At 40.0% G+C, this 11,911-nt stretch overlaps 1 protein-coding gene across 9 annotated transcripts in view; it reads left to right on the plus strand.

Annotated features, from left to right (window-relative positions):
* The window catches only part of LOC117421129 (zinc finger protein 330-like), a 28,359-nt gene extending 16,762 nt beyond the window's left edge, over positions 1-11,597 (plus strand). For all 9 annotated transcript variants that reach the window (XM_059028303.1, XM_059028285.1, XM_034035096.3 and 6 more), the window contains exons 9-10: positions 5,407-5,524; positions 7,374-11,597. In XM_059028303.1, the coding sequence (XP_058884286.1) occupies positions 5,407-5,524; positions 7,374-7,654 (399 nt within the window). In that variant the 3' untranslated portion in view covers positions 7,655-11,597. The remainder of the gene's footprint in view (positions 1-5,406; positions 5,525-7,373) is intronic.
* Positions 11,598-11,911: the final 314 nt, after the last annotated feature.

Below are 11,911 nucleotides of genomic sequence, written 5' to 3' on the forward strand. Positions count from 1 at the left end.
CATTTTTGTACGTATTGTATCTGTGAAGAGGAGCGAGTCTGTGCAGGTTGTGCGGTTTAGGTACATTACGGTATTGATACCGTTCCTGCTATGCTACACCGCAAATGTCGTAATTACAACATACAACGGTTAATGCTATGTTCGTGATCCTGTGAAAAAAGTGAAGGAAAAGGTCATTTTCATATGTTACCGCCTTATTTTTCAACGTCCTGTACAAAACAAGTCTTGGTACTACTCGACTTTCTCACCTAGCCTCACACTTGAACATTCCATTAGTAACATTGGAAGTTTATTTGTGCAATGCCACATAAGCTGTATTTTTTTTTTCTGTAGGTACTAGATTTTTGTGACCTTTTCAGAGTTTTCTTTTTTTCCTCTCCTCCTGTTGAACTGTAACTTGATTGAGACCATAGGCGCCTAACCCATAGGGGAGGCAAACTATATATTTCGCCCCTCTACTTTTTTGGCTCAGGATTGCCTCATCATGGAATGTGACCTCATCCATCCAGGTAAGAATGTTCAGTTACCTCAGTGACTCCAGCAGATGGATTTTGTCCTTCCTGTGACAGTGGCTGGTACACAAACCCAGGGTCTCTTGGATTTGGAGTGCGGTCAGTCCCTAATACAAGGAGGGTTAATCTCACCGGGGCATAAACTAGTAACGGGACGGGTTAATATTAAATGCGTTCATGGGGATCTGCGTCCCTATCTGAAAAATTAGCCAGCAGGTGACTCGAGTACAGGTGGGGTTGTGTCCTCGCTATCCAGTGCCAGTCATTCTGGGGCAGGACTGCGAGCAGTTCAAAGATTGGTTGGCTGCTGTGATGGTCCCGTCCTCCCTATTGGCTAAGAAGGAGGAAGTAATTGGAGAGATCTTCCCCTTTCGTGACCCGGCTTGGTTTTGCCATAGAGTCAAGCCCCGAAAAACAAAACGGGAACGCCGGTCCGCTAAGAACGAGAGCTGGCAATGGAAGGAATCCAAGTGGTTTCGAGCAAAGGAGTGACGACATGCTGGGCAGGCTCAGGGTGGTCGAGCCCAGACGCGCCGCCACGTACACCCACTTTAAAATTAATCGAGATCTGCTGTATCGAGTTGATAAATTACCCCAGATGGGGGAAGTGTGTCATCAGCTGCTGATTCCTAAGCCCTTTAGGGATGACTTGCTGCAGCTGGCTCATGCTATTCCCCTGTCTGGGTGTTTTGGCTGGGACAAAACTACAGCTAGGCTCGTGAGATGGTTCTTTTGGTTTAGGCTTGGTGGGGACGTGCAGCTTTTTTGCAAACGCTGCTGGGAATGCCAACTTGCCAGCCCTAGAGCCGTCCCATGAGCCCTCCTGGTGCCTTTGAGAGGAGTGAGGCAGTATACTCTAACCTATTGGAACCTATAGTTCTGGTCACGTCGTTACAAAAAGGATATTGCTGCTCTAGAAAGAGTGCAAAGAAGAGCAACCAGAATTATCCCAGGTTTAAAAGGCATGTCTTATGCAGACAGGCTAAAAGAATTGAATATTCAGTCTTGAACAAAGAAGACTACGCGGCGATCTGATTCAAACATTCAAAATCCTAAAAGGTATAGACAATGTCGACCCAGGGGACGACTTTGACCTGAAAAAAGAAACAAGGACCAGGGGTCACAAATGGAGATTAGATAAAGGGGCATTCAGAACAGAAAATAGGAGGCACTTTTTTACACAGAGAATTGTGAGGGTCTGGAACCAACTCCCCAGTAATGTTGTTGAAGCTGAAACCCTGGGATCCTTCAAGAAGCTGCTTGATGAGATTCTGGGATCAATAAGCTACTAACAACCAAACGAGCAAGATGGGCTGAATGGCCTCCTCTCGTTTGTAAACTTTCTTATGTTCTTATGGTCATTCTGGATTATGCCACACGCTATCCAGAGGCCGTCCCACTCCGCTCTGCGTCTGCCAAGGCTGTCGCCAATGAGCTGGTGAAGGTTCTCTCCTGGGTACGTATCTCCAAAGAAATGCTGACGACCAAGGTACCAACTTCACTGTCACGTCCACAAAACATGCAAACTTTTAGCGATTTAAGACCATCAGGACCTTGATTTATCACCCCCAGACCGATGGGTTTGTGGAGCATTTTAATAAAACCCTGAAAAGCATGTTGGGCAGATTCATTGACGTGTGCCACTGGGACCAGCTGATTCCTCCCCTTCTCTTTGCTATCAAAGAGGTTCCCCAAGCTTCCGCAGGGTTTTCTCCATTCAAGCTGCTGTATGGGCAGAGACCCTGGGTTGTGCTTGATCATTTCAGAGAGATACAGGAGGAACAGCAGGAAAATTTGACTAATACAGTCCAGTATGTGTTGGACCTGCGCAAATGTATTGAGTCTGTGGGTTGGTGGGTGCATGATAATTTGCATCAGGATCAGCACAGGCAGGAGACCCAATACATTAGGGGGGCCCGGTTGCGCACGTTTCAGCCCACGAGATCTGGACTGGACTAGGTGGACTGTGAGATCATCCAGCCGGTGCGGCAGAGAGAAAAGCACATTTATCATATAAACCTTCTGAAGCCCTGGTTGCAACAGGAGGCATTGTTAGTGGCGCAAGCAGATGACGTCAGTTAACCAGGTTATCTACTTCACACCCCATACATTCAGTTCTCTTTACATTGTCTGGTACACCATTCAAATGAGAGAATGATAAACCTTGTACATCATTACATTCAAACATGATTTTGCAATGCTCCACCATGTGTGTACATGCGGGACATGTTTTTGGTTCTGCTTGTGGCAGCCTAGTTCTCCACTTTTGTCATCCACACTTTTAAGCTGGGTATGTGCCTGCATTTTCTCCTTTTCAGAGAGAGTTTCCCACAGGGAGCAATGATTCTGGACTAACTATGTTCATGCATTTCAGCTTAACCACAGGGGGCTATGTTATTAGATATTCCATCTATCCAAAATATCTGAGTTGGCCAGAATTTACTATTTTTCATATCAATGGGTTCCCAAGCCTCATTATCATTTCCATCACTAGTGGGGAACCCCCCCCCCCCCCCAAGAAATTAAGTTTGTTCTATTGAAGGTCCATATACTTCTGCAGCAAATGAGCTAGTACCTTGTACAAGAGAGAAGGGGTTTTAGGGTGACAATAACCATGAACAAATAATGCCTGAGGGAAAATATCCCAACTCACGTGAATAGAAAAATCTGTCTAGAAGTAGTTACTCTCTGTGCATTGATTCAGACAGTTGTTTGCATCATCAATGATGAAGGTTCAGATGAGTTCAGCGGTTTTGGATCAGATGATACAGACTCCGCACTCTGATTGATTATGCTTTCCTGTTACGCTATTATCCATATTTTTTATTTCTTTTTTTTGTGACACTGCAAGAGTAACTTAACTCTTTTTGTATTGAGCATTTTAATGTTATAGTGCTATTTTGGACGCTACATTAATGTATTATTTTGTGTTGTGTTTTCACACTCCAATTTCTTACTTGCAGAGATTATGTAAAGCCATCTATTTTAGTGGACTAAAAATGTCACATGTTTGTATATATTTTTTAAATGCAACGACTTTTATACTACTGTTTTTCACCTACAAATGTGTTTTTCTCATGATGTTCTTTTGCACTGCACACTGTAGCTTTAAAGTTTAATTTTTTTGTTTTGTAAAAATATTTGAAATGACAAAACAGTGGTCATACTGCAGCAACTTGCAGCGAATTGTAGTTCACCAGTCAATAAATATGTAAATTGCACTTCTTGATTCTTCAGCGTGACAGTGTGCTGTGCTCTAGAGCCTTGCTAGTGCTTCCTAAAACTCACTTCCTGCTTATTTTTTGCCTGTCTAAAAAAATCTTGCATGAGTGAAGTGCTGCCGTGAGTGGTGAGGACGACTTCTAGCGTGCACGTCAGTATGAAATATGTATGAAAGGAGAGATTCTCTACATTAAAAATATTGAGGCTAATTGAGTAAAAAATATAAACTATCAACAGCAATATAACTATCAACAGCTATGTAGCAGTCGAACATTCCGTTGCTGGTAAGGGTAAGTCTAGATCCACTGTTTGGAAAAACTATGGCATTGTTGTATTCAGCGATCATAAAAGTGCATATGGGGCTCCCAAGTGGCGCATCCAGTAAAGTCGCTCAGTGTGGAGTGCAGGATGTGTCCTATAGTCTGGACATCGCAAGTTCGAGTCCAGGCTATTCCTTTGCCGACCGAGGACGGGAGCTTCCAGGGGGCAGCGCTTAATTGGCTGTGCGCCGCCCGGGGGGAGGGAGGGTTAGGTCGGCCAGGGTGTCCTCAGCTCACCGCGCACCAGCGACCCCTGTAGTCAGGCCGGGTGCCTGCGGGCTTGCCTGTAAGCTCCCGAAGAGCTGCGTTGTCCTCCGATGCTGTAGCTCTACAGTGGCTGCATGGTGAGTCCGCAGTGTGAAAAAAAGCGGTCGGCTGACGGCATACGCTTCAGAGGACAGTGTTTGTTCGTCTTCACCCTCCCGAGTCAGCGCAGGGGTGGTAGCGGTGAGCTGAGCCTAAAAATAATTGGCCATTCCAAATTGGGAGAAATAATAAAAATAATTGGCAACAACTAAATTTATAAAAAGAAAAAAAAAGTGCATGTGGCTTTGTACAATGCAAATCTTGCAAAATATTACAGAAATTCATATCTGCAGCGGCACATTGAAAAGGTTTGTCCTGTAGCTGGGCCAAGTCAGTCGTGCGTGACTTTTGTCCAAAATGATTATGCGAATTTGCAAGAGCATCTTAATGTGTGGCTATTTGTGGTAACAATTTTGAAGAAGCCTGTTGTCTTTTAAATCAAGCAATGTTGGATTATTAGGAAAGGAAGTACATGAGATATGATTAATTGAGTGTTTTTTTTTCTTTTATTTGTTAACATTTTAACTGGAAATTGGAAATAGACTACACGGAAGGTACTTAATTTCCATAGCGTATGTTTGGAATATATATGTGGAGACGGTCGGGTATGCAAATATTTCAAAAGGCCTCGAGCTTGGGTTGTGTTTGGTTTTGTTTGGTCGGGATCTGATCGGGTTTTAAATTTGAATACCTTTGAATTTTAAGCATGCCAGATTGCAAACGTAATCAATCTACCTAATGTTAATAATGCCTGTAATTTCGCCGCTGCCTGAGTCTACCCCCCCCCCCCCCGCCCCAACAAACACACACTTTTGTCTTAATAACAACTTTATGGCCCCTGGGCATTAACATTACAATTGTTCTCACAAACTGCAGCACCACCTTTTTCTGAGCAAAGGCTAGCTCTTAATATGTTGCTGTATAACGTATAGGGTGTTTTTGGAACAGTTGGTTATTGCGGACATTAGGGTGTTTATCAGTATCGTGCCAAGGATCTGTTTAAACATTGAAAGACTGATTTTTCTATTTTTATTTTTTATCTGCAGGCTTGCTACTGTGGTGATCATATCCGCAGCAAAGTGTTTAAACAAGATAAGGGAAAAGAGCCACCCTGTCCCAAGTGTGGGCATGAAACACAGGAAACCAAGGATCTCAGCATGTCCAGTAAGTATTTTAATAATCTTGACATAGCATTTTGTCATTTTTAAGCTTCTCTCTGAGATGTTTATAACGACTGCTAAGGTCTCATTAACTATTTAAGCTGGCAGCTTTATATTTTTTGTTTTTTGCAAAGCTGCTGCTACCACAGTGTAGATACACTATCGCAGAAACCATTTGAGGTAATGACTTCATATTAGCAGGGTTATTTGAACATTTATATGTTAAATGTGTGCTGACCATGACATTTACCTCTGACTTAATATGTCTACCATATTGAGGTAATGTTACTTTAGAAGCTACAGCTGCATAGAGACATTGCACTTTGAGTTATTGTCTTAATGTTTGGTACCCAGATGTAATCTTTGATTTTGTTACTCAAGCTCATATGCACTCAAGGCTGGAAATAACCTGGAAAAAGAATAAATTCTAAAAGTCTTGGCAAAGTCATGAAAAAATTGTTGAGAAAATGTTTAATATTATTTGAACTGCACTATATGTTGTTAAAGACTACCATTTGTTTTCTCTGTCTGTTTGTTTTGGCTGCTTCCCTGGATTCTTTATTTATTGTTTTTTGTTTTTTTTTAACGGTTGCCAAGTAACAAACTTAGCAACGAAGGCATATACGAAGGCATAAAAAACTGAGTGTCATTCAGAAGACGCCACAAAACCGACATTGATAAAAGAATAAAAAAAAAACACAATAAAACCTACACGAACAGTAGTCCAATCTGCACTGTTTAGTACAGCTGACGTTAGCAGCAGCGTGTCTGCAACAGAAGATGCTGGGCAATTGGGAGACTACAAAAAATGATTCATTAAATGATATAGGCTAGGTAGTTGTTAGTTTAGTTTGTTTTTATTCTGTATTAATTAAATTATATTCATTTAATTAAACCAAGAGAGAACCAGACTCTTTTTTTTTTCTTTGCTAATAAGGAAGTTAGTTGGTTCATGTTGCTGCAGGGCCATGAACAGATTTAAGTTTAATATCAACTCTAAATAAAATGTTACTGTTATTAAGCACTGTAGTAATAATCTGAAGCAGTGGTATTTCAAAACAACAAAAGCCTGTTTTTACTTTAATGAAGTAGGCTAGAATTTTATTATTATTATTATTAAAAACGTGTCTTTATTCTTTATTGAAATTCAAACGTGTCTTTATTCTTTATTGAAATTCATTTTCAGCTTTCATACTAAGCTTTTTTTGCTCATTCAATCAAACCGTTTAAAAACGTTTTTCAAGTCATGTGAGCTTACTTGTGTATAAAAAAACTACGCAGTCCTTTTTCACAGACAGTGCCATCTTTTCTTTTAAAAGCACCTGAAATCGTAAGGTAATTAAAATATTTTTGCTTTTATTACTTTCCCTGTCGTTCTGCGCACTGTCAGCCCTTCTTAAAGAGATAAAATAATGTACCCGATCTGAAGCAAGTGCAAAACTTGCCCCAAAATTTAAAGAAAAAAATATTAATATTTTAAAACTAGCAAGAGAGGACTAGCAGCAGTTACATTATTGTTTTAAGTTATTTTACTATGGGCAAACTTTGCCCTCTAACTCAATGGACCATATTTAAAAGCAAGCAAAAAGACAAAAACAATTTATTCGAGGAATAAGACCATTTTAATGGTATTAAACAGGAAACAACTCTTGACTTGAAATTTGTATCAGAAAAACTATATGAACCCTGATAATTGGTACATAGTCGTATTCAATGATTCTCTCAATAAAGTTCCATTACAGGTGGTACCATTTCACTTCCACGTGGCTTGTTCTGTGTCAGTTGCATTGAAATCTACCTGCAGTTGCTGTGCACTGTTACTTTAATATTTTCCTCTTTATTCCCCTCTAAAGCTCGCTCTCTCAAGTTCGGTCGACAGAGTGGGGCAGATGACGGAGATGGTGCCTCAGGTTATGAGGCCTACTGGAAGAACCTGGCAACAGGAGGCGGCGCTGGAGGGGATGAGGATTACAATGACGAGGAGTATGGAGACGACGAAGATGACGATGATGATGAAGATGAGGAAGAGGAGGATAAGGAGTCCGACACTGAAGTCTCTGAACCTTTCTCTGATCTTAATCTGGGGAGGACCTATGCCAGTGGTTACGCCCACTACGAGGAATCCCAAAACTAAACGTATCGTTTATGTAGTTGCTGTATGCTTGAGTACTTGGAAGGATACAGATTTGAAATTGCTAGCAAAAAGTTGTTTGACTTGATTTGTACAACTTTGTAAAATAAATTGTATTACTTGTGCTTTTATTGTCATATTTAAACAAGACAAATAAATTATAATTAATTACAGATGGTTTCTGTAAGCTCTGTTAGGTTTTGAATATTTATTTTACATACAGGAAGTATTTCACAAGTGCATTTATTAAGTGTCATTAGTAAGGCCTGTAGTTTTGCATCTTACCTGTAATTTAGTCATACAGAGAAGAGATGTCAGTTTGTGCTGCGCATCATGTGACTTGGCAAAACACTGAAATTCAAAATCAATTATTGTAAGGTGACATTGGTTTTATGTTGGGAAATATTTTTAAGAAAAATAAAAAACTGAAATATCTTGCTTGCATAAGTATTGAACCCCTGTGCTGTGGAAGCTCCCAGTTTACACCGATGAAAGAAATTGCCCTAACGAGGACACAATTACCTTACCATTGGCCTCCACCTGTGAACCATTAAAGTTGCTGTCACATTTTCTGGATAAAAACCCCACTGTTGAAGGATCATTGGTCAGGCTGTGAATCTGAAGGAAAATGAAGACCAAAGAGCATTCTACAGAAGTTAGAGATAAAGTAATACAAATGCATAGATTAGGGAAAAGGTACAAAATAATATCCAAGCGTTTGGATATCCCAGTGAGCACAGTTGGATCAATAATCAGGAAGTGGAAGCTGCATCACACCACCCAGGCACTGCCAAGAAAAGGCTGTCCCTCAAAACTCAGCGCTCAAACAAGAAGGAGACTTGTGAGAGAAGCCACAGAGAGGCCAACAATCACTTTGAAGGAGCTACAGAGTTCAGTGGCTGGGAGTGGAGAAATGGTGCACCAGTCAACCATATCAAGAGCTCTGCATAACGCTGGCCTGTATGGGAGGGTGTCAAGAAAGAAGCCGTTACTCAAAAAGTATCATCTGAAAACACGTCTGGAGTTTGCCAGAAAGCATGAGAGTGACCCAGCTGCGATGTGAGAAAAGGTTTTGTGGTCAGATGAGACCAAGATAGCTTTTCGGCCAAAACTCAAAGCGCTATGTGTGGCACAAACCTAACACTGCCCATGCCTCAAGACAGACTATCCCTACAGTGAAGTATGGTGGTGGCAGCATCATGCTGTGGGGATGCTTCTCATCAGCAGGGACTGGGCATCTTGTTGAAATTGAAGGAAGAATGGATGGAGCAAAATACAGGGAAATACTGCAGGAGAACCTGCTTCAGTCCACTAAAAAACTGAAGCTTGGGAGGAAATTCATCTTTCAGCAGGACAATGATCCCACGCACAAAGCCAAAGCAACATTGGAGTGGCTCAAGAACAAAAAGGTGAATGTCCTACAGTGGCCCAGTCAAAGTCCTGATCTCAATCCCATTGAGAATCTGTGGCACTATTTGAAAATTGCGGTCCACAAGCGTCGTCCAACCAACCTGAACAACCTGGAGCAAATCTGCCAAGAAGAATGGGCCAAAATCACTCAGAGACTGTGTGCAAAGCAGGTAAATACTTACCCCAAAAGTTGTTATTGCAGCGAAAGGTGGCTCTACCAAATATTAGTGTGTGGGGGTTGAATACTTATGCAAGCAAGATATTTCAGTTTTTTATTTTTCTTAAAAATATTTCCCAACATAAAACCAATGTCACCTTACAATAACTGATTTTTAGTTTCAGTGTTTTAAAATAAAATATCAAACAGAACGAAATTTCAGTGTACCATTTGTAATTCAGTAATATGAGAGAATTGGTCAGGGGTCTGAATACTTTTGCAAGGCACTGTATTTGAACTCCAATGTTACAGCTTTCAAACCACTGCATCAATTGCTCATATGTTTGCTTTTGAAACGTGGTATAATTTAAACATTTCTACAGGACCTTTAACACTTGTGGTCATGATATTCAGCTGCAGAATACAAACTGCCCCACCCTGTTTACTTGAGTCAGGAGGGCACTTTTTCAAGCGTCCTTTCTGATTGTGTCTTCCAGATGCTCTTTTAAAGTACAGGTTTTAAAACTTTTTTGTTATGGATGCGATCAGGTTTCTCAAGGCCCGTCATTAGTAATGGCTGTAAGGCAGATATTGCTTTGAGCGGAACAGAGGCTTTGGCAGCTTCATTCTAGTACAGATTAATCATTGCTTGGAGGTATTTAGAGGGACACAATGTAATTCTAGAAGTGCCTCTGTTATTAAGCACAATGCAAATTCCTTGTGAAACATTATACCTAAACTACCTCATGTACATTTTCATGTGGTTCTTGCAGGAATTGGAGCTGAAAGTACTATAAACTCTGGTTATGCTGAGACAAGTCAGAGAAAACACACAGGGTCTAATTAAAAAAAAAAAAAAATGGAAGAAAGTGTGCACACTCACACTCTGTGCCACTTCTTTTGTTGATATTAATTAAATAAGCATTCATTATCTCCATTATAGTGAACATCCCACCACAAGAAATTATTGGGTACAGTGCAGAAATAATATGGAGCATGTGTTGCTGTATGAAACAAACATTATTTTAGAAATAAATGCACGTCACACTTCAAAATAACAAGAAGCAATTTATTGTTTTTAATTGTGTCCTATTTTTCAGAATGTCTGCGCATACTAACACAAATTGGATATGTGCTTACAATATGTGAGGTTTTATGTAACCTTAAAGAGGTTTTAAAAAATATATATATACTATACAGACCTAATTAGCAATACACCCTTCTGTGGCTTAGCTTATCTTATCTTGCTTGAGGTGTATTCATTCATGTAAGGAGGGATGCAGGAGTTCCCTTTCAAGTACGAAATGTAACCATTGCTGAATGGGTATTATTATTATTATTATTATTATTATTATTATTATTTATTTATTTCTTGGCAGATGCCCTTTACCTCCTAAAGACCTGAAACCTGAATAAATATATCAAAGCTGCTCAGCCGAGCCTCTATAACGCTTATTGCTGGTTGTTAGTAGCTTATTGATCCCAGAATCTCGTCAAGCAGCTTCTTGAAGGATCCCAGGGTGTCAACTTCAATAACATTACTGGGGAGTTGGTTCCAGACCCTCACAATTCTCTGTGTGAAAAAGTGTCTTCTATTTTCTGTTCTGAATGTCCCTTTATCTAATCTCCATTTGTGACCCCTGGTCCTTGTTTCTTTTTTCAGGTCGAAAAAGTCCCCTGGGACGACGTTGTCTATACCTTTTAGAATTTTGAATGCTTGAATCAGATCACCGCGTAGTTAATTTGGTAACTGGATTTGTGTTTTCCTCTTTTGTTCTGTTTAGTTTAAATAGTTCAAATGTTTGTCTTTCATATTGTGGGGATGATGTCATGAGTTCCTCGGAGTCCGAGTTTGAGATTCCACTTAAAGTGTCTGTTGTAAGTGAAGATAGTAGCAAGGATTATGTTTTAGAAAAATAAAAATGCAAAAGATCAAAAAGGTATGTAAACTAGGAACGGACAGTAAAGTTTGATCATTTTGCCGAACCTAAAAAAGACGAAGCCCTAAATATCATTGCCAGGAAATATGTAAGTGGGTTGTAAGCTTGTTTGACAAATGGTTAAACGAAAGAAATTCAAAAGCTGAGTTCAAATCTAACATCCATGTAATTGATGAAGATTTACGAACTGATGATGAAACTACTGTTGTTCCTGAACCTGTCCAGAAGATATGTGAAATAAAAATTAGAAGGGGGGTGTTTATGTAGAAATTAATTTGTAATTATAAAATTGTGAATGTATAATTCTATTATTTTTGCAAGCAATATGAAATGCTAAAATGAAATTGCAAGCCCTTTAAAGTGTTGCATTTGAAATGTGTATTAACTAACTGTTGAAATGATTGTTGCGTAATAAAATGGACTTCGCTTTTTTGTTGAATTGTTCTTACTGTGGTTTTGTTGATGAAACAACAGTTTCCTGTGGACTCGTAGCCACTTTTAGGTAGAATATTCTTAGAATTAATCAGTCATAAGATCAAAGGGTGACGTCACAGAAATGTTAAGTGTGACAAACACATTATATATACACATTACAATTTCCCTATTCACACAACCTAAATAATGCATGATAAACTCAATTCACAATCACGTTCCCTTTCAATTTGAAAGTCAGTCAGCCGTGTGTTCCTCCATCGGGGCTGTGCTTTAGTCTCGTCGGCTGCCTCGGCCCACCCACCTCTGTGTTTTGGGCCT

This window comes from Acipenser ruthenus, chromosome 1 (genome assembly GCF_902713425.1).
Source record: "Acipenser ruthenus chromosome 1, fAciRut3.2 maternal haplotype, whole genome shotgun sequence".
NCBI classification, from domain to species: Eukaryota; Metazoa; Chordata; class Actinopteri; order Acipenseriformes; family Acipenseridae; genus Acipenser; species Acipenser ruthenus.